The 22,095-nt window shown below is 48.6% G+C and overlaps 1 protein-coding gene and 1 long non-coding RNA gene across 3 annotated transcripts in view; one reads left to right on the top strand and one right to left on the bottom strand.

Annotated features, from left to right (window-relative positions):
• Positions 1 to 22,095, bottom strand: part of LOC116335525 (spectrin beta chain, non-erythrocytic 1) — a 98,910-nt gene that overhangs the window by 17,574 nt on the left and 59,241 nt on the right. For both annotated transcript variants that reach the window (XM_031759243.2, XM_031759242.2), the window contains 25 exons: positions 18,748 to 18,899; positions 14,337 to 14,510; positions 13,139 to 13,230; positions 12,878 to 12,958; positions 11,797 to 11,912; positions 11,594 to 11,706; positions 11,302 to 11,489; positions 11,063 to 11,180; positions 10,212 to 10,370; positions 9,800 to 9,895; positions 9,486 to 9,692; positions 9,191 to 9,344; positions 8,953 to 9,104; positions 8,628 to 8,846; positions 8,465 to 8,545; positions 8,163 to 8,369; positions 7,871 to 8,082; positions 6,544 to 6,681; positions 4,851 to 4,971; positions 4,525 to 4,740; positions 4,025 to 4,444; positions 2,577 to 2,779; positions 2,321 to 2,411; positions 2,065 to 2,211; positions 1,453 to 1,716 (listed from right to left, as the gene is read on the bottom strand). In XM_031759243.2, the coding sequence (XP_031615103.1) occupies positions 1,453 to 1,716; positions 2,065 to 2,211; positions 2,321 to 2,411; positions 2,577 to 2,779; positions 4,025 to 4,444; positions 4,525 to 4,740; positions 4,851 to 4,971; positions 6,544 to 6,681; positions 7,871 to 8,082; positions 8,163 to 8,369; positions 8,465 to 8,545; positions 8,628 to 8,846; positions 8,953 to 9,104; positions 9,191 to 9,344; positions 9,486 to 9,692; positions 9,800 to 9,895; positions 10,212 to 10,370; positions 11,063 to 11,180; positions 11,302 to 11,489; positions 11,594 to 11,706; positions 11,797 to 11,912; positions 12,878 to 12,958; positions 13,139 to 13,230; positions 14,337 to 14,510; positions 18,748 to 18,899 (4,121 nt within the window). The remainder of the gene's footprint in view (positions 1 to 1,452; positions 1,717 to 2,064; positions 2,212 to 2,320; positions 2,412 to 2,576; positions 2,780 to 4,024; positions 4,445 to 4,524; positions 4,741 to 4,850; positions 4,972 to 6,543; positions 6,682 to 7,870; positions 8,083 to 8,162; positions 8,370 to 8,464; positions 8,546 to 8,627; positions 8,847 to 8,952; positions 9,105 to 9,190; positions 9,345 to 9,485; positions 9,693 to 9,799; positions 9,896 to 10,211; positions 10,371 to 11,062; positions 11,181 to 11,301; positions 11,490 to 11,593; positions 11,707 to 11,796; positions 11,913 to 12,877; positions 12,959 to 13,138; positions 13,231 to 14,336; positions 14,511 to 18,747; positions 18,900 to 22,095) is intronic.
• Positions 4,990 to 7,356, top strand: LOC120443345. Its single transcript, XR_005615371.1, has 3 exons — positions 4,990 to 5,426; positions 6,492 to 6,694; positions 6,809 to 7,356. It is a non-coding gene; the product is annotated as an uncharacterized LOC120443345 (long non-coding RNA).

Below are 22,095 nucleotides of genomic sequence, written 5' to 3'. Positions count from 1 at the left end.
CAGTTTACAGGTGAGACGGGGAGAAGACGCCGCTGCAGCCACAGACACGAGCACGCCCCCCCCGCCGCAAAAACAGAAAATGTGCGAATGAAGTCTAAGACAAACAGTTTGTTTCAACAGAGCTGAAAGTTTTCTGATATTCGGTTCAATCGTCGGTACGATGTTGCTTTATTTGCATCTTTTTGCTTTAATGAGGAAAATGAAATAATTTAATAAAATATCTTCAGAAAATATTCTGATGAGGAGCAAATGCAAAAAACGAAATATTAAAAAATGCAATGAAGACAGTTAAACCTAAAAACGAAATAAAATCAAAATTTAAAAAATAAAATATTTAATTTGGTGTCAAAAATCAATAAGCAGCAAAAAGAAATGAACCATAAACCAAAATAAATAAAATAAATAAGAGAAGCTTAAAACTCAGTTAATGAGTAAATACAAAACTGTCAAGCAAAGAGAAATAAATTAAAGCGTCAAATGTATAAAACATAAAATAAAATGAAAATATTAAATAAAAATACATTAGATTAAAAAAATACTGTTGCTCACTGAAGAACCAAACATATGGTGTTAAATTAATTCATAAAAATAAAAAAATAAACATTTTTTTTTAAACTCGTTCTCGTCTTATTTTCCTTCAGTATTGTTAAAAATGTAAAATAAAAAAATCTCCTGACGTCCGAGAAGCGACTGACAAAAACACAGAAGAACGGCTGCAGCAGAAACAGGACAGCCTGAACTAAAATTAGAGCAGCGAGGAAGACGAGGAGGAGGAGGGTTTGTTTTCCTCCCTCTCTGTTTAACAGATCAAACACTCTGCTAATGAGCTCCCTCCAACACCACACACACACGCTCCTGTTTTACATCTCTGTGAGGACCTCACTGTTACTCTTACATTAATAAAACCATCATCGGCACCATCGAGGACCTTCATCTTTAAAACCATCGTCGGTAGAAAAACGGCGAGGTCCCCACAAACACGGCTGTCCGTGCTCTCAGCGTGGGCTCGACACTCAAGTGAAAGATTACGTAAGAGCTGCGAGAGGAGCGAGTGCGAGGCTGAATTATGTAAAAGCTGCTTAGAAAGCATGACGGTAAAGATGGAGGACTCGCTTAAACGACGACCTTCAGATCAATCGATTTATTATTATCATCTGCATTATGAAAAAAGCTGTTTGAAGTCATTCGAAGCAGAGAGTGACAGCAGAATAACACGAGCCAGGGGTGTGCCTAAAGAAGGAGGGGACTGGGGCCCAACCTGCCCTGCTGTTAGCATGAAATCAAAGGTCCAGGTTTCTCCTCCTTCACGCATCACTGCAAATATCAGTTTACAGGGAAACCCTCCCGAGACAGCTGATAAGGTAATAATAAACTGTTGTTAGCCAACATCGGGCAGATATACAGCTTATAGTTTACACTGAAAGGAAACCGTTTATGGCGCGTCGTCCTCACCTGCTGCTTCTTGAGCAGGATGTTGACCGAGGTGAGGTCTTTGCCGTAGTCGTCCGACTGCAGCTGCGCCTCCAGCCCGCCCAGCCACTTGTCGAGGTCGGCGCAGCTCTGCGTGAACAGCTCGGCCTTGTTGGCGTCGAACAGACACTTGGCTTTGGTCTGCGTGGTGGACTCCAGCTCGTCCCACATCGTCTGCAGGGACGCCAGCTTCTCCTTCACCATGGCCTCCGTGTCTGGTTTCTCTGCCATCAGCGTCTGCCCGTCCTGCGGCACAGGAGGTTTCAACCAATCGTCAGAGCAGGAAACAACATCACGTCTACACCTTGAGCCAAGCGGTGGATCTGGACTGGATAACGCTCCTGAGTTCTGGGATCATAGCTTAAATACAGGTGATGTCACAGGGCCATCTTTTACATACAGTGTGTGGATATATTTGTGCTGATGTGTGACGTTTATGCTGTTAACTGGAAATGATGCTTTTGCTCTCAGTGATGTCACCCAGCACCGACAGGCTGCATGCTCTCATACTCTAACAGCTGCTCGGCTCATTTTTGCTGCGTAGTTTAGTCCACAGTCTCCTCCTCGGTCTGACTCCGTCTCCTCCCTGCTCACCTTGTTGATCTTGTCCAGCCACTCCTTGTTGGACTGCAGTTCAGCCATGAAGGCCTGGTGTTTCAGCCACTTGCTATGGAGGTTCCTGGCCTCGTCGTATGACATGTCCTGAGCCGTCAGCATCTTCTCGTTGATCCACAGGGACAGCTGAGGACACACAGCCGGTAAACGAGCTCAGACACCAGCAGCAGCTGAAGCAGAGGCTAAGCCCTCCACACTCTGGGTGTTTCGTGTGTTTTGAATGGCGGCGCTTTACCTCCTGACAGTCCTGCAGGAACTTCTGCAGGTCTCTGTTGTCCTTCAGCCTTGTCAGCAGGTCGCTGGCAGCCGCTCGGTTCTTCTTGTGTCTGCAAAACAAAAGTTATTGTTTCGTTTTTCTGCAGGAAGGTTAAAGTTTGTAAAGCTCACGTTTCACTTTAACATCGTCACACATATCATAAACAGAAAATCAACAAATGATCCTCCCTCCCTTCCCGGATCGATTTCTCACACACTGACAGACTCTTGGTCACCTCTGGTCGATGGAGTCCACCTTCTCCTGGATGCGCTCGGCGTTGATGTTGCCGTCAGCAACCAGGCGGCGTCCGGTGTCGACCACGGCGCCGATCTTCTCCTCGTTGGCGTCCATGGTGGTCATGAAGTCCTCCTGCTTCTTGATAGCAGCCTCGGCGCCTTCCAGGGTGGTGGGCATCTCCGTGTGAGCCAGGACGTACTCCTGGTGGAGGAACACAGAGGAGTCGTTAGAAACTAGCATCTGGACGATGTCATAGAGAGGGGTGGGGCTTTCTCAAGCCTGCACGAGGGGCAGCCAATCAAAACAAAGTCATCTTGAAAGGGGTTGTTTCAGAATGAAATGTAAGAACAATCTTAAAACCATCGTACGTCTACGTTAAAGTGAAGGAAGCAGGCTGAGGTTGTTACACAGAGATGATCTCCGCCTGAGCTACAGCCACCAGGCTCCAGCTTTAACCACCAACTTTAATTCGTCTGATGTAATCCTCCCATCTCCGCTAACTAATGACCCGCCTGGCTAAGCACAGCCTTCATCATCATCATCATCATCATCAGGATTTCCACCATTTTCCCAGAGGAGGAGAACACCTAACGCAGAGACATTACCATTTGTTCTGGAGTTTTTATTAATTATTAATTAATGTTCTGTTTAACTAGTAAAAGAAACATGTTCTCTTTAGAATGTGTGAGTGAGCTGAAGTTGTTTAAGTGGACAGAAATGAGTTACTGTAGCTCACACACTGAGGGTAAACATGTGGCTGTAATGGAGGCTTTTCACCAGCGGGTGGCAGCGTCTGATCTGAGAAAAACAACAAACGTTTCTAATCTGAAGTGTTCGAAATCACTGCTGATGATTCTGTTAATCCTGGACTGTGACGCAGGTCGAGGCCTCTGATCGCACTGCATCACAGCGAGCGTCACGCTCACGCTGCTCTCCTATCACAGGGCTGGCTGAACTTCTGAACTACCTTACGTCCCGTCACTCTCGTCTCTCAGCTTCACAGCTGAGCGGCTACTTGACCTTTGACATCCTCTGCAGGACGTTTGAGCTCTCGGGACTGTGTGAAGCTCAGAGACTGAGGCGTCTTTATTTTATACCTCTTTGTTGTGCTCTGACTACAGGTGTTTAATCGGGTAAAAGTTATGCAAAGAAAGAAAGAAGCTGGATTCTTTCCCAGCATGCACTTGGGGAGAGGAGATAAACACTGTGCAGGGGGGGGGACTGGGCCAAAAATCATGTGACGGTGGCCTCGACAAACGCCAGGTTGCAGATCGGAGACCGTGAGTATTGTTAATACGACGGCGGTTCACTCTGTGCCCACATCACATGACCCTCTGAAACATTTCATCAGCAATCCAAACACACTTCCTGTCGTCTGTATCCATGGTAACTGAGGCTTCAGATTCTACACCGCAGAGCAGAGGTGAGATGGAACGGCGGGCTCACCTGGTTGTTGAGGAAGGCCTCGGCCTGCTTGGTGTCCCGGAGGAACAGCTGGTAAGCGTGAGACTGGGACAGCAGGTTCTGCCGGTTCTCCCACATCTTGTGCAGCTCATTCCAGCCGGTATCGAGCGCCTGCAGCCGCTGTCGCAGGAACATGTACTGCGCGTCTGTCTGGCCCTGCGTCACCATCTCGCCCATATCCCGCATCTTCTGGTAGTCCTCCTCGTAGTTGCGGATCTCGTTCTTGATGCCCTCGTGCTGGGCCAGCAGCTTCTCGGCCTCGGCCAACGTGTTGGGCATGTCCTCGGAGGCGATGACCGTCTGCGTCCGCGACAGCCACGACTGGAAGTCGTCCAGGTCGCGCAGGAACTGCTGCAGCTTGCTGGCTTCGCCCAGAGACTCCTCCCGGTTCTTCATGGTGTCCTGAAAACAGCCAGGAGATGATTAGCGGCACCAAATTCTCCGTTTGGCAGTTATATACAGGCACGAGGAGGAAAGCCTACTTTCATCTCGTCCCAGACGCCGGTGATCTCAGCCAGACGCCCTTTGATGGCCTCAGACTGTTCCGGGTGTTCGGACCCCAAACGCTCCGCCTCCTTCCCGAGGTCGCTCAGCTTGTCCTGGATGGCCGCGAGGTCGCGCTCCATCCCAGTCAGCTTCCTCTGCAGAGCCATGACGCCGGCCAGGTCGTTCCCCAGCTCCTGGGTCGACTCGATCACCTGCACACAGACGGAAGGTAAAAAGATCGATCAGGCACCACAGAGTGGTTCCTTGTAAAAATCCCGCCTCTCGTCATTCACTGGTTTTGGTAATTTGGCTCTGTTGGTACCTTGGTCTTCTCTTTGATCCAGGACTTGGTCTCGTTGCACTCCAGGTGGTAGTTCTGGACTCCCAGAGCAGAGTTCAGGCTTTCCTTCTTCTGATCCACCAGATCTCTGAACTGACTCCACCTGGACACAGAAACACCGTCAACTCTGAGACGATTTACCTGCTCAGGAACGTTTTGATGCGTTTTCCCAGGAGCAACGATAATCAAAGCCGGTTAAGCCAATCAATCCTGCAGTTCACTTATTATCAATTTTACTTTGATGCCATTCAAACTCATTTTATTTAATTTACCTTCTCAGTTTTAATAACAGCTTAACTCTGGTTTAGCACCAACATTGGTTTTTACGTTTAATCTTGAAATATAAACCAACATTAAAGCTTTTTTTATTCTATGATTAGAAATCGAAACCTAAAATTACGATTTATTCTGTTGCTTCCAGCTTCAGAAACAGCTAGCATTGGTCTTTAGTGTAGTTTTAAAAATCACCTTCAGTTACTCAGACTTCATTCAAAACTTTGAAATGAGTCTTAAACGAGTCAGGGAAGCTCATTTCAGACTGATGACGGGGATGCTGAGGTGAGCTGCTGAACCTTTCTGTCAGTTAGCGCTGCTGTTTTTGTTGCTGTTAGCTGCTGCTAGCCGCTGTTAGCCAGCATTGGAAAACCTTTCCTTGAAGTTGAGCTAACATTGTTGGACTCTACACTTTCACTGATTAAGCGCTCATATGATGTGAGAATGTAATCAAACTGTTTATCAGAGATAAAGTATGATTTTTAGGACACTCAAGGCTAACATTAGCTGGCAGATGCTAGCTCATAACTAGCTGTTGATGTTTAGCCAGCTCATTGTTAGCCGTGAAGGCAGGGTCACATGATTAATCTACTGAAAATAATTATTATATAGTGTCCATATGGGGCGTACTGCAAATAGCTGGTCTGTAACCACACACATAAAATGTGATTAGACGTCTCCGTCACTGTATTCAATATGGCGAAGCAACATGGCAGCTTCCATAAACCAGCGGCTGCTTCTATGCATTTTTAATGCTGGGAGACATAATTACACCTAATCAATGAATATTTATGAGTACAAAATTCTTTCCTATTAAATAACCTAAAATAATTACTAACTTCATCTTTAAAGTGTCTTTATTGACATGAACAGGCTTTAATAACTGCAGGGTTATGTTTCGTTTTTCTGTTAGCTTAGAACAGTTTGTCAGAAAGAAACAGCTTTGAAGCCGACCAGGATCCAGGAGTGTCTGGAAGTTTTTCCACTGAGACGGAGCAAAGCTGGTGTTGCTTCATAAATATTTCATATTAAAGTGAAATAAGAAATATTTAGAGTTATTATTTCATGTTTTTAACCAAATATCACAAACGTATCCAGATGCAGAGCACCTGCTGGTGCATGGTTTAAGTGTTTGACCGCTCTGGTTCAAAGCTCTGATTGATTATTTTCATTTAAAACAGGTAAAAATACATTTAAGCCTCTTTTTAATCTCAGTCCAGCTTCACTTCCTGACTCGCCTCTGATCAGCTGCTAAATAAACTCAGCTGACCGACATGCTCGCGTTCCTCTCCGCCGTCTCCTTCAGTCTCAGATCGGTTTCTTTGTCGTTTTTAATCTCGCTTCCTTCAGGAGTCTAGTCGCCATGCTGTCATTAGAGGCCTGATAATCCCAGTTTGATTACCTGGTGTTGAGTTTGTCCTGCTGGGCTTTGATCTCCTTCTCGCTGGGATGTCCGCTGTGAATCAGCTGCCTGGCAACCTGGTTTACCACGGCAACCCGTGACGCCTGGCTGTTCATCTCCGGCTCCAAACTCTCGAACCTGAACAGAGACGGTGAGTCGGACGTCACGAGGATCATCGGCATGAATATTTCAAAAAGACTGAAACCCTGTTAATCCGTATTTCAAACAACAAACAGCTGCAGGACAGAGCTTTCTTTGCTCCTAGAGGCTGATCAGGAGAACCAGGATGAGAGGTCAGACGTGTGAGCAGGCGGGCTGCTTTAACTCTCCCAACAACCTATCAAAGTCGGATTTTACACCAAAGGTTTGAGCAGCTGGATCGGGCCATGGAAAGCTCTCTGGAAAACTCCACCAACGATGGTTAATGCAAAAGTAAGGAGTTTAATCCTGAGGTGGACCTGTTCTCATCTACAGCTCCGTGTTTTTATTCCTGCTGCAGAGATTAAATTAAACCCGAACTCTTAAAACTCCAGTTTTAATCAGACTTTCGTTCTTTCACAAAGTTTGTTTTCATGGGGCGTGCTATGGGTTTGACTGCTTTTATAACACAGGTGTGTGTGTCGCTGTAATTCAACCTGCTAATAACTAACGGTGACCGGTCCAGGGTGTGTGCCACCTCGTGCCCTGTGGCAGCTCCCGCCCGACCCCGAAGACCAAACAGACATCCTCAAAACTGTCAGCAGGTTTAACGCTGCAGAGAACCTGCTGGAGTCTGAGTTTGATTACAGTTTAAGAGCCTTCTGGTCCTCACAAATGCAGTCAAACACACACACACACACACACACACACACACACACACACACACACACACACACACACACACACACACACACACACACCCAGCGTCTGGGATCAGATCCATGTGATGTTTTGTGGTCAAACAAAACAGAGACAAGCAGCTGAAAACCAGAGAAGAAGGCTGCTGTGAATGAACCATGTAACCACACGCACACACACACGCACGCACGCACACACACACACACACACACACACACACACACACACTCTGAAGAACCTGTGTGTGGTGTAAATAACAGTTTACTGGTCTGTTCCCACAGCTTCCACTGCTGGAACATTATTTCTGGCCCTGCTGGGAGAAGAGGGCAGTATGTTTGATGGAGCAGTAAAACACCCCATAACTGAGCCGTTAAACGGGCGCGCTGACTGTGGGCGTAACCTGGACAGGGTGGGGCACGGCGTGCGTTTGCATGAGAAATCTGATATTTTCCGTTATTCTTCGACGATCCAATGGCGGGCCGGTCCTTACCGGTGCTGGACGACCTCCAGGTCCTCCAGTTTCTCGGGGATGTCCATGCTGTTGAGCCACTGCTCCTTCTCATCGATCCACAGCTCGCAGGCGTCGGCTTCGCTCATCATCTTGTAGAGTGCCAGAGCGTCCTGCAGCGCCTGCTTCCGGAGCCGCGTCAGCTCGGCCACCTCCTTGTAGCGCTCCTCGATGCCCGCCAGCCGGCTCTGAACCTGCGAGCACACAAACCGTCAGTGGGGTGCGTTCTGGGAATTTAAGCTTTACCTGATTTGAAGCTTTGCTGCGACGTCACCTCCTCGGAGTTGGCCTTCTCGGGCGGCAGCGTCCGCGACTGCTCGTGCAGGGCGTCGATGACAGGCCGGTAGCTGCCGATCTCCTCGGCCACGTCCTTGTGCTTCTTCACCAGAGCCTGAGTGGAGAACTCGTCGTGGCCGACATCGACGCTGGAGACGATCCGCAGCACGTCCAGCATCCACGTGTCGATGTCGTCCGCATCAGCCTGCAGACGGAAAAACAAACAGCACATTTACCTTCCTGTGTCAGGTGCTCAGGTGAGTTTGGTCGCTGGTTTCTGAGACTGGAGACTGTTTTCACCTGGAACTGGTGCTGATTGCAGGCCTCCTGCAGGCGGGCCTTACGGACGGCGGAGAGATGCTCCAGAGCCGCCCACTGCTCCTGCGGGAGGATGGAGGAAGGCGTTAGGAACAGACAGGGATTCATTCGCGTCATGAGTGACTGCGGCACAGGTGCGTCGTACCTGGATGTCCTTAATTCGCTCTTTTATCTTGTCGGCTCCAAAGTGGTTGTCGGCCACCAGCTCCTCACCCTGTTTGATGGTCTGCTGCAGGTGGGCGGCTCGCCCGCTCATCTCGTCTTCGAAGGCTTTGTGCTGGCTCAGCAGTCGCAGCGAGCCCGTGAGGTCCTTCCCATAATCCTCGGAGGAGAGGATCTGCTCCTTTTCCCTGATCCACCCCTCCTACAGTATCCACACACACCCACGCTTCAGTCACACCTCAGAGCGGGAGCTCAAACCACTGATTTACTATAAATAAATAATAACAACAACAACAACAACGGATCACCTCTTCAGCCATTTCCCAGAAGAACTTCCAGAGGCGGCGGGACTCCTCGAGGCGCGCTCGCCGCTCAGCTGCCAGCTGGTTCAGCTCCTGGTAGCAGAACTCGAGGTGAGCAACTCGGTCCTTGATGATCTGAGGGTCACACGGCTTATAATCTGAGGAGGAGGAGCAGGAGGTGAGATGGAGGCGTTATTGAAGAACAAACAGTTGGAACTAAGCAGGTAACATCTGCGTGTCGCACCTTCGGTGTCACTGGCAAACTTCTGAGCGTTGCTGTTGACGTTTCGGACTCGGTCGGCCTGGATGCTGATGTCCGACTCCACCAGGGCGTGCTTCTGCAGCAGGTCCTCCACGCCCAGCAGGTGCTTCCCGTAATCCTGAGACAGCAGCAGCATCTGGAGGTGGAGAGCACAGGGGCGGAGGTTAAACCAGCAGCAGAGCACAAGCACGAGTCCTCAGAGGAAAAGTAAAGAAATAAGAACGACCAATCAGGAAGACAAAGCCACTGATAAAAGATGGCGGCCATTCCTCCCTACCTTCATCTCGTCCATCCAGTCCATGATGTAGAGCATCTCCTGGAAGACTCTCTGCAGGCCCAGGTTCATCTCCAGCCGCTGCCTGCGGGCCTTCAGCAGCTCCAGCAGATACTCCCACAGCCGGATCACGTTGTCCTTCCTGGCTGTGATGCGTTTGATGTCATGGTAACTCTCTGCCTCCAGCTCTTTTGCCACGGCAACCACTGCCTGCACCGGTGATAAGGAGGAGGAGAATGACTTTCTAAGCTTTCACTCCGTCACCTGTGACCTGCCGATCGATACGAGACGTCAGACGAGACGAGCAGGTGACTCACCTGAACTCGCTCCTCGTACGCAGCGATGTCCGTTTCTATGGCTTCGTGTTTCTTAGTAGCAGCTTCCACGGCCTGAAGGTCAAATCCAAAGTTATCCTGAGGGAGGACAGAGGAAAGGAAATGAGGAGAGGAGAGAGGAAACAAGGAACACACAGAGGAAACAACATTAGGAAAGAACAGGGGAGGGAATAAGGATAAAGGAGAGGAAGGGAAGGGGACAAAGAGGAGAGAGGAAAGAAAATAATAAGGATAGAGGAAACAAGAAGAGGATGAATAAGATAAGAAAGGATACATGGAGAGGGAAGGATGAGAGGAAAGGAAACGTGGAGGTGATGAGAGGAAATAAAGATCAATTAAAATGATTTTGATAAAAGGTTTCGAATAAAGGTGACCCGGGTTGAGCTGAGTGTACCTGTGAGACCAGCCTCTGGTTCTCGCTCAGCCACGTCTCCCTCATGGCGGCTTTGCGGTCGAAGCGTCGGGCGAGTTGCTCCAGTTTCTCCTGACGAATCAGCTCCGTCCTCAGAGCCAGCTCCCGTTCGTGCTCCGCCTTCTCCAGACGCTCCCACGCCTAAAACAAACGCACAAAGAACCAGGTCTTTACATCTGTCTGAACATCTGGATCCGAGCAGTTCTCTGTCTTCCTGCACACCCTCGTCTGAACCTCCACCTTTACAGGTGTGGACTCAGCCAGGTCGACACATCCTGCCTTTGCCTTCGCTGGCTCTCTGGGTGGCTGCGCTCTAGAGTCAGAATCGGACAAAATTCCTTGGATTTCCAAAAATACCACACACTTTTTTACCTGTGGGATTTTACTTTAACGCCATCATCAAAACTTCATGAGTGTTGTGTGACCCGACAGATGTTTTTGACATCAGGCGTGACTCTGTCTAAACCAGGGGTGGGCAATCTCAGGCCTCGAGGGCCGGTGTCCTGCAGGTTTTAGATCTCACCCTGGGTCAACACACCTGAATCACATGATTAGTTTATCACCAGGCCTCTGGAGAACTTCAGGACATGTTGAGGAGCTAATTTAGCCATTTAAATCAGCTGTAGTGGTTCAAGGACACATCTAAAACCTGCAGGGACACCGGCCCTCGTGGACTGAGATTGCCCACCCCTGGTCTAAACCGTCCAATTGGCTCACTTTGCCTCTCAGGGCACATTAATGTAAAATAAATGAACCGAGGAAAAGTCTGAAACGTTTAAAGGCTCCATTCTTGACCTCTGACACGGGGAGCTGGAGGCGGGGCGTCCGGGTACCTTGTTGATGTCGGAGATGAGTTTGCCTTCTCGGGGGGTGTAAACCTTCTGGTTATTCGCCCTCATCTTGCTCTGGATGGTGAACAGAAGGACCTCCAGGTTTCCCTTCTCTGTGAACCTGCAAACACAGCAACACAAACTCAGCTGATGTGCAACTCGTTCCAGGAAAACTATTAAACGTCGGGTTTATTTCATATGACAGCATTTCTTAATTTCTCGCATTAAAAGCAGATACTGACTTTGGGGGCTTCTCCACGGTGCGGTAGGTGTTGAAGGCCTGCAGCTGCTGCTGGACTCCCACCAGAGAGTTGGCGAACTTCCTGTTGTTGAGGATGATGATGGTCTGTTCGATCCACTCCAGCAGGTCAGACGCCAGAGACTCGTACTTCTCGATCATCTTCTCCGTCTCGATGGCATTGTCCAGAACCTGAAAGGGAAAAAAAACACTGTGAGCTTAACATCTGGTATATTTCAGGAAAGAAAGTGTTTAACAAGACTTTTTGTTTCTTTGTTCTTTAAAGTCGTCGTCACCTTCCCAATTCTCTTGCCCTCCACCTTCAGCGCCTTCATTTTGGAGAAGTAGTGGTAGTAGGTGACCACGTAGGTGATGATGGACTTCTCATCAGGGTGGTCCACACTGATGTCTGCACACGAGCATGAAGAGCACAGATTTAACATGTCCTCTGTGTGTGTGTGTGTGTGTGTGTGTGTGTGTGTGTGTGTGTGGGGCTTACCCTCGGGGTCCAGCAGCTTGGTGAGGCCCAGGTGCTGCTCGGCCAGGTTGAAGGCATTCTGCAGGTTGTAGTGAGCGTTTGATTTCTTCAGCTTATCGAAGTCGATCAAGTCGGGTCTGCAGACCGGAAACAGAAGGAGAAAGGTCAAAAGGTGACATGATACCAGCTCTACTCCCAGACATCGTCACACGCTGATGGCACGCAGGCTAAAATGATCCCTGAGTTTAGCACATTAGTTCGTGTTGTCTGAATAAATTAGGAAGCTCAGATTTTTTGCTGTTGCCATCTTGGTGTCGATAAACTGCAGGTGAGAAGCGACGCCTGAACCTGAGGAACTAAGGACAGAATGGGCTGTCAGGTCAGTTTATGATCATTAATATGCAAATCGTCATGACCCTGATCAACGGCCATGCGTACCATTCAGACAACACTTTAAGATGCTGTGCAGATGAAAGTTCAGCCTGTCTGATCAATGCAAAGGCCCCAGCATCCAACATCAGCCTGGAGGAGAGGAAGGCACTCACGGCCAGGTGCACGGTTTTGGTAAACCAGAAAGACTATGAAACGAGACCCAGGAAGTGGGCGATGGGCCGTCTGTAGCAGAACAGGACACTGTGTCTGATTGGACCTCGGTACTCCTAAAGAGACGCTGCCTTTCTTTTTCATCGGGATGTTTGCGTCTCATCTCTCTTTTTGTGACCAACTGAACTTTATTCTTCATGTTTCCGCCTTCCCTCCATCAGGATTAGATGTTTAAAGAAAAACAAAATCATTTCGTCCACAAGTGAAAGTTCTGTAGACGTCTGCGCACATCACACCTAATAAACTAAAGAAAGGAAGGTTTTAAATCTTAATGAGCTCTGAAGGACGCTGCAGTAAAAACACCCACGAGCTCCTGCTGTGATGTTGGAGTGCTCGTCTTCGCGGCGAGAGTTCCTCTAAAAATCATTTTAATTCATCTGTTTTTAAAAAACATGATTAAACAGAAGCCAGTTTTCCATCCAAACGTCAGATTTCTCCACTCGGAGTGTGCCGAGTTTCTTTCATCCCTGTGCAGCACCTGCAGCAGGCTGAGCCCTACCTGTGTTTGTGGATGAGGGCATTGAAGGCCATCCCGTCCCTCCAGCTGGTGGTGAAGTTGTGGATGTTGACATTAGGATATCTGCAAAGAGCAAATCACCATAAATCTATCTAACCATGTCAGCGTAATGACATCAACGTGCTGGGTGGGATTCAGGAAGTTGCGACAGCCCCCCTCGACCCGCCTCCCTGGACCCACAGCCAATCACAGTCCACGCAGAGTGGTATAAGACACTTTCAGAAAAGGAAGTGAAGGACTCACCCCGCCGTCTTCATCTGACACCAGAGCAGCAGAGCGTCTTTGGCCGACTTCTTCTCCTTGTTGTCCTCCGTCTCCACGCTGATGTCCTGGATCTGAGGCGCACAGTTTAAAGAAGCAGTCAGCTGTAAGGTTAAACTGACTCCGAGGACTCACACAGCGTTTTTAAAGAAGATGAGACAAAGTACACAAAATGTGCTGAACAACATCTCTGCAAACCAGAAATATCCTCATTTTCCAAACATCCCCCAATTTCCTGAAAACCCCACCTGTCTGAAAGTGTGTCCTTACAAAGACACACGAGCCCACAGATGTAAACATCTCACCTTCATTGATGGACGTCCATCAGTTTGAGTCCGACAGCTTGAATGATTCAAGCACAGCTGATGCGTATATGAAACCAACTGTGGTCCTGCTATCGGTCTGCACTCGCTCCTCCACCGTGGGATTTAAACCATTCGGTTTTTTTAATCCTCACAGCTTATAAAAGCTAAATCCTTTTCACCCAACTGTTCACTGTCCCAGTGACATCGACCGCCAGCATACAGTAAAACCACGTCACAGGAGGAGCCGGGCTTCTAATTTCATCTGATTGTATTTAACGCGTCTGAAGGTAAGAAACAGTCACCTGGTTTGTGACGGCTGAAGTGAGCATTTTACCACCAACTTCACTTCAACTCGTCAGTTTACAACAAAATACGACAATTTTTAAACTCACTACTTACAATCGTGTTAAGGAAATAGTTTCTAGTATAGCAGTGCTTTCATAGCAACTTAACTTTCACTTCTATGTGAAATGAACTCTGTAAAGGTTTCAGATATGCCATTTTGCATCTCGTGTAAAAGGTTTCAGTCCAACTGCTTTATTATTTTAGGGGTGCAAAATGGCACATGATACTTTTTCTGTCTCACAATTGAAAACTGAAAAGTTTTGAGGACACAAAATCACAGATGGACGTAAAGGCGTCCGGTGTAGTTTGTCCCCATGGATTAAAAAAAAAAACAGCTTCTTTCTACTTCGGTCACAGTGGATATCTTTAGTGTTGGAGATGACTGTAATGAACCCTGACTTAAATTTTTCTGGGATGCAAAATGGCGCCCTAAAAAGAGACACACCAGACAGCGTCACAGAAACTAGCAGGCGATAACCCAGATGGCCCAGTCTGGTGTTGGGATGCAAACTTGCTCGGCTGCCTGTTACCTGGAAGCGGAGGATGATGGTCCAGATGAGGCCTAAAGTGAGGCGATGGTTTCCGTCGACGATGTCGTGGGAGCCCATGTTCTCCAGGTGAACCCTCTGCTCCTTCAGGAACTGCAGAGCCTTGTCCACATTTTCCAGGCAGTGGATCCTCATACGACCCTTCGTGGGTTTCGGCTGAAACGACAACAAAAACAGGTTGTTTTTTTTTTTAAGAACCGGCAGAAACCAGAAACCGTGAACCGCATCAGGCCGCCGTGTGTGAACAGCTGCAGACACAGCTGAACGCTTTCAAACGGACACTTTGTTTTATCATTTATTTATTTATTACTTCACGCTGCAGCTGCGCTGGTCTCCTGAGTTTATATCCCTCCCACTGTTCCTCCTGGAAACGTCACAGATCTACAGATCATGGCTTGAAACGTCCGCGATCTCCAAACGGGAGATCTGAGGACATTAAACATGCTGTACTCTGAAGCACTTTGGTCATTTCTGCCTTATAAGTTTCTATATTTGCTTTAGTTTTGGTTGATGAGCAGCTTTTAAAAAGAGATGGCGGGGTCCGCCCACCAGGGGGTGCTGCGAGTTGGGTGGAACCTGAGAAAGTGGCGTTGGAGCATTTTAGTCACTTTTGCTGTTGAACTTCACACTGTGGGCTCGAGCTGCTGATCAGAGAATCTTTGTTGATGATTTCGGTTCATTTTCAAACTAAATCTGAGGCTCGAAGCTTCATGATCGTGATGATTTGGTGCTTTTTTAAATCATATCTGATTGTAAATTTGAGGTTTTATGGATTAGATGCTCTAAAGAAATGATATGGATCATCCTGGGCTCTTTCCTTTCTCTGTTTCCGGGCAGTTCTCCCGTGAAACTGTGCAGGTGAGACGATTCCTGTCCCGGAGAGGAAACGCAGCCCAGCACACCCGCGGTCATGGAACGCCCTGAGCCTCGGTTTCCCAGCAGGCGGAGCAGAAGATGGCGAACGAGGAGGACTCGGCTGTGATTATGACCGAAGGATTTACAGGATGATTTAACGCCACGATAACCCAGTTTACTGTCGAGCTTCAGCCCTGAATCATCAGCCAGATGTCTGACAGCTCGGCTCTGTGTCGCACAACAAACGGACGCAACTCCAACTTCAATGTGACATTGAGTCAGAAACAGGAAGTGAGAACGGGGGCTTCACTGCTCTCGGGGGGCAAACGAGACGGTAAGGATGGTGTGGCATCACGGAGAGTCTCCACCTGACACAGGTGAGGCTGTGCACACCTGCCTGTGTTTCAAAGACGTTTTCAACATTTAAACTCTCGTGTTGGTTTATTTTTAACGGCGTGCTGAAAGCGAGCCTCTCGGACGGCTCTGACAAATTCAGGAAGGCGATGTTTAAATTTGGATGAATTCCCGAAATATAAACTAAACACAGGACGAATAAAAGACGACGATAAAATAAACGTCAGAGCAGCCTCGTTACATCCTGCAGCGCACACACAGAACGACCGCCAGGACCGAGGCCAACAATAACACCGCAGACGTTTCTTTTCCTCACACGGACACAAGCGGCTCAAAGTCGCTCCGTGATTCAGGACCTGGACTCGGACCAGAGGGATTTTTTGGACGATGCCAGCGGCACAAATCCAACAGACCCCACAGAGGTGCAGCGTGGGTCACGCTGACGCTCATCTGCACCTTAAGCCATGAAAACAAACCATTTCACCTCCATGAGCAGCGGATCCCTGTCCGGAGTGGGAATTTCCACACGGAGAAGGTTGGAGCGGCTTTTAGGCTGGAGCATCGCGCCGTGTCATGAAACGGGGGCGGCCTGTTTGTGTTGTGAGTGACTGCGGTGAGACTGATCGGAAACCTTTACCCAAGTAGGACCTGAGCCAAGCCTGAAACGCCCCCTCAGAGTAAACCCTGGAGTGAGGAGGACAGTGATGGATGTGTTTTACAACACAATACTCCAACGGGGGGCCGGAACAAGTCCAACAAAAACGCATCTTACTACCAAATGCTGCCCAGAAAACATCAGCGATCCTGCTGTGGGACTCTGACATGTTCCCTCATTATCATTCATTATCTGCTTCATCTCCAGCTACAGGAAACAACACGCGGTGTGGATTAATCCACCTCTGAAAATAGTCCCAACAAATTCCTTCCATTCAAACGCTGCCGTTTCAGCCCTCTGAGTCATTCCTTAAACAAATGCTACCAATTTTAAACCATTTCTGACATTTTTCTCTGACCACAGGACTTCAGATTTCTCCAAATCCATCTTTCCCTTGAGCCCACGTTGTCCTCGTCTGCTCCGCAGTTTCATCCCTGCGCTCATCTACAGCGGCTCAGCATGATTTACAGTTCAAAATAATCCTTCTGTGTCTGACACGCAAGCCGTTTTAGCTCCTCCCCCTTTAACGTTCCCTTTTTCTGACCCGCGTAACCTGACTATTGGGACCAGCAGGTGGGCGGGGCTGTGCCCGATTGGACGTCCCAGCACGCAATGCAAAGCCAGATGTCGCCGGCTGTGAGGGGCTGCAGACAAACAGGAGTTATTTCAGGGTTACTGTACACACACACACACACACACACACACACACACACAGCTGAAACTGCACGTGTGGCTCAAACTTCCATGTTATCCCACTTTGCATGTCACGTCTGAAACACTGACCTTTCACCTCCTCCTTTACTACTTTAGCCACGATAAGCTAACAGATGCTTAGAAAACCACACAAGCTGTCGCTGAGCAGGCTAACATCAGGAAACTGTGCACGCGTGTCTTTGCTGTGGGACTCGCTGAAGCTGGACTTCACTGCACGGCCTCGGCAGCCGCGCACTCGCAGATTCTTCTGCTGCTTCTGGAGGCGTTTGGCTGCATGTAAACCCTAAAGTTGCTCAATGACTCCTTTCACAACTCACCCCCCACACACACACACAAATACCCCATCTACCACCGTTATCCCCCCATCCTCCACCCAGCCTGCTTCACACGTCACCACCTCTCTGTTTCCAACATCCTCCACCCCGAACAGAAGGTGAAAACGGAGGAAAGTTGGATTCCTGCCTGCGTTTCCTCTCCGTGTGTGTTTGACAGGTTGAGACAAAGCCGGATGACAGCAGAGCGAGAGAGGAGGTCAGAGATGAAGAGCTTCGACAGACAGAAGAAGAAAAAGAGGAGGAGGAGGAGGAGGGGGGTTTGGCTTGTAGCGTCGGAAGTCACAGTCCAGGGGTGAAACTGGAAAAGTCTGAGTGATTCAACGTCATGCGAGCGTGAGGAGAATACAGCAGGAAGGCCGACAGACCGACTCGCTCGCCTCTCAGAATTCAAAATGTGGAAACTCGAGAGCATCAGAAACACCTTCGACTGTTTAACGTTCACCCGGATTTATGGATTTGTGGGATGATTCGACATAAATGCAGTTCAGCGTGCTCTGAGCAGACATCTGTGAAAAAGAAACGGGCCACTTAAAGGGGGAGGAGCTAAAACTGGTGGTTCAGACAGATGATGAACTGAGAGGCAGCACTGAGGCTCAGTATAAGAGAAAGAATGATTATTATGAGCTTTGAATCATCCTAAGCTGCTGATCATCATCATTATCTCCTCTCTATCCTCTGCTGACGTCTTAAAGAGTCGCACTGCTGTTTTTATATATTTGCAGGTGTGACGTGTACGAGGACGCCTCCGACGACACATCCGTTTAAAAAAAGCTCGACCAGACAGAAACGAGTGCGCTGGAAGCCGATCTGGTTTGAGGTAAAGCAGACAGAGGAAGGTTAATGATTGCCGGAGCCATAAACGCGTCATTTGATCTCCACAGAAAAGGAATGAACGGTTTAGATAAGACGAGGGGGAGAGCGGAGACGCCCGGCAGCTGCTGCTGTGCAGCGAGGACAGCGCAGAGCTTTTGTCCATGAGCGGTTTGGTTTCATCAGCCGAGGAGTTTACCTCCATCTGTCGAGTATCATTCACAAATATAAGAGACATTTTGTAAAGTGGACAAGGGCTAAAAAGCAGAAAGTCTCTAGCTTATCTTAATGATTCATTCAGACCCGAATGACCCAAAGTGGGGAAAACAAAAAAAAAGTCCAATGTGATTCCATCAGTGCAGGCGGGGAAGGACCAAACAGAGGTGACTCCGTCCTGACGTCTGACAGAACCCTCATTCAGAGATATTTGAGATAACTTAAAACAGTCTCATTCTCAGGGCTTTGGTGAGTGTTCCTAATATTTAGTCACATTAAAGTCGCCTGATGATCAGTTCAGGTCACATTTGATTGTTTTTAATGAAGCTGCTGATGGAATACTTCGTCCCGGTGACCCGCCGCACCCCCATGACTCTGAATGGTAAAAATTTCTCCAAGCCGCTTTAGCCTCCTTCAAAATAAAAGCCCTTCAAAATACAGCGACGTAACCCACCAGTCTCTCTCCCGACAGGACCTCCAGCAGCTTGATGAGCATGCGTCCGTCCCTCAGGTCCATGTAGAGGTCGGTGATCCGACAGGAAACTCTGGACAGGTGGGAGTTCACCCACTTAGTGAAGGTCTTCTTCTGCACCGCCTCACGCTCATCTGAGAGAGAGAGAGAGACACAAAGAGAGAGTGAGACACGATAATCACAGTCAGGAGAGTCTCCGAGCGTCCTGCTCGTCTCTGCAGATGTCTGGATATGAACACGTGTGTGTGTGTGTGTGTGTTTGTTTACATATCTTTGTGGGGACCAACATCCTGGTCCTCACGAGTTTGAAGGTATTTTTCAGACAATGTGGTTTTAGTGACAGAGTTTCATTTAGGTTATGGTTAGGTTTAGGGTCAGGGTCAGGCATTCATTTTTGATGGTTAGGGTAAGCGGCTAGGGAAAGCATTATGTCAATGAGATGTCCCCACAAGGATATAAATACACACGTGTGTGTGTGTTTTCCTATGTTAGATAAAGCGGACTAAACCTGAACTCTCGGCTGGATGTGCTCACACAAACACGCAGCAGATGAAGTGTCGCCTGATGGCTCACACCTGCAGCAGAGTTTATTTCCCACGAGCCTGCCGGTTACTGTTATCCCCCACCCCCAACACGCGCACACACACACACACACACACACACACACACACACACACACACACACACACAGCAGAGGATATTACTCTATCCCAACCCACATTTATTTTCTCGAGGACAGCTCGAGGATCAGCCTCCAGTTTTTGGATCTTTGGTGCGGTCGACGACATCTGCGAACAGACTGTATCGCTCGAGTTGATCAAAGTACATATTTACATAATTCAGACAACAGGCGACAGATTCTACTGGACTTTCTCAGGGTGGCTTTGCATGAGTGACACTTCATAATAATCTACGGTCTAATGCCGGGCCTCGGTTCATCGTCAGTCTGACGCTCTATAGAAACAGAAGAAACAGCTGCAGCGTGTTCGGGCTTTTGTTTAAGGTTTTAAACGAGCGGTTCGTCACACGTGTCTGTCGCTGCAGCTCGAACACGGCGACGCGTGAACTCAGGAGGTCGCAGGAGGAAGTTTCACAACCTGGCACCACACCCACACCCACACATCCTCCACCCACAGCTGCTCTGTGTGTGCTTTCACACACCGCTGACTTCTGAACTCACTGAGGATTCATGCAGTGAAGACAGAGGTCAAAGGTCACGGCAGGCTGACACTCTAGCATGCCACATTTTAAGTGTAGCTGCTTTAAAGTGCTGATTACTGTGAGGGGCGTGGCCTCTCTGACCCGTTATCAAACAGGTTGGTTTGGAATCACTGCAGATTTTAAACTTCTCGCATCATCGCTGTACAATGTCTGCAGTCACACACGGTGGTTAAAGTCACTCCCACAGATAAAAACACGGCACCAACAGATTCTTCGAGTCGTCTTCCAACACGAAGCTCTTCCTCCACCTTTACAGTCGCACACACGTCACACTGGACTGAACTCTGCGTGACCTCTGCAGGGAAACTGGGCCGATAAGATTTGCCCAGTCCAACAAACGTTCACACAAATCCACGACCTTCGCGCTGTGTTGTTATTTTGCAGCAGGACAATGGCCTCAGTGTTGAATGGCCTTCAGCGGAGACGCTCCGATATCAAACTGGAGCTGCTGGAAGACGCCACGAGGTCTACGACTGCTCAGATATCAACAGGAAGAAGCAATGAGGACGACTGGAACAAACAGTCTGCACTCGTGAAATCTATGAAACCTGCTGGTTTCTGGCTTTAACCCTCAGATCGGATCGAATCAGCCTTTTTAAATGGAAGCTGCAGGTTCAGTGAGCAAAATGTAAATTTGTTCCACAGATAAAACCACAACAATGCAGCTGATAACACGTCAACGCCGCCCTCACTACAAGAACATCGGCACTGAGAACAGCAAACAGCCATCTGCACTCTGACTGCTGGAAAGGCTGGAAATACCCTCCGCTCTCCGAGGGTACTCGGTGACGACGCCTCCCGCCCTCTCCTGTTTCACTCTGATGCAAATTTGTGAGGTTGGGATGACAAACATCCAAACGGATCCACATCTGGATCTGACAAATACTCTGAAAGTCAACAGAAACTAAACCGCGCCGCCTGCACAGGTTCATGGCGGACCTCTTTAAGGTCTTTAAGACACATTTGTTTCCTGCACGAGAGGCATCATCACATGAGAGCTTTAACTCGCCGAGAGAAGCCGAGCGTCTTATCTCCATGCTTCCTACTGCAGGGTGTGTGTGTGTGTGTGTGTGTGTGTGTGTGTGTGTGTGTGTGTGTGTGTGTGTGTGTGTGTGTGTGTGTGTGAGAGAGAGAGTGTGAGATTGTGTTCGTTCATGTTGGGGCTTCCCCTTCCTGTGCTGAAAAAGCAGCAGATGCTCGTCCCAGCAGGAAAATGTGTTTACACACACACACACACACACACACACACACACACACACACACACACACACACACACACACACACACACACACACACACTTTCGGTTTCACGCTGTTTGTGTCGTTTGCCTTGAACATGGCTCACCTCCAGTTATGAGAAATACTCGAGTATTGTCGCTGGCTGCAGGAAGCCCCACCCGGGCTGGATTCCTGGAAATGCTTCTCTGTCTAATCTTTGAGCCCGTGTCTGGGTGAAACAGCAGGCCTGCTTTTATTTGGTTTTATTGTATTTTTAGCAGGAAATGCACCTGAGCAGCCAAAAACTCTGCTCGTTGTGCGTCTCCGTGGTCTTGTCCATTGGACCTGCTGGAGCACGTTCATGCTCTGCCTGAAACATTTAGATCCCGCCCCTTTAAGGTCTCCCTCCCAAGGACTCTTCACTCTTCTGATTGGACCACTCAGAGTGCACTTTATGGACAGGAGCTGCTCAGCCATGAAGCTCCCAGCACAGCGTTTGTGCCGATGTGAATGTGAGACGGGTTGGAGTCGTCAGAGACTTTTACGCACTCAGCTACCTCGCTCTAACATTACGCGCTCCGATGCTTCCCGCCTTCCACGATAAATCAGCTGATCGTGGAATATCTCGGAGGGAAGAAACTTCCCAGACCGACCTGTTGCAGCGGTGGCGTCCGGTTCCAGTACCACGCTCAAATCCAGTGAGGGCAAACCGCACGGCTCGCTGCTCGACTTGTACACCTGCAGAGGGACTGAGAACACCTGTATTCATAGTGCGTGAATGTGGCCAAACATTTTCAACCATTTTAACGTAAATTTCAACAAAATGAATCTTTGAATGTTCATTTTCACGACGAGCTTCAGAAAAAACGATTATTTTTCCATTTTTTTGCA

The sequence above is a fragment of the Oreochromis aureus genome, linkage group 13 (genome assembly GCF_013358895.1).
Source record: "Oreochromis aureus strain Israel breed Guangdong linkage group 13, ZZ_aureus, whole genome shotgun sequence".
Classification (NCBI taxonomy): domain Eukaryota; kingdom Metazoa; phylum Chordata; class Actinopteri; order Cichliformes; family Cichlidae; genus Oreochromis; species Oreochromis aureus.
The sequence above is the reverse complement of the archived record's forward strand: the minus strand, read 5'-3'. Positions and strand labels throughout refer to the sequence as shown.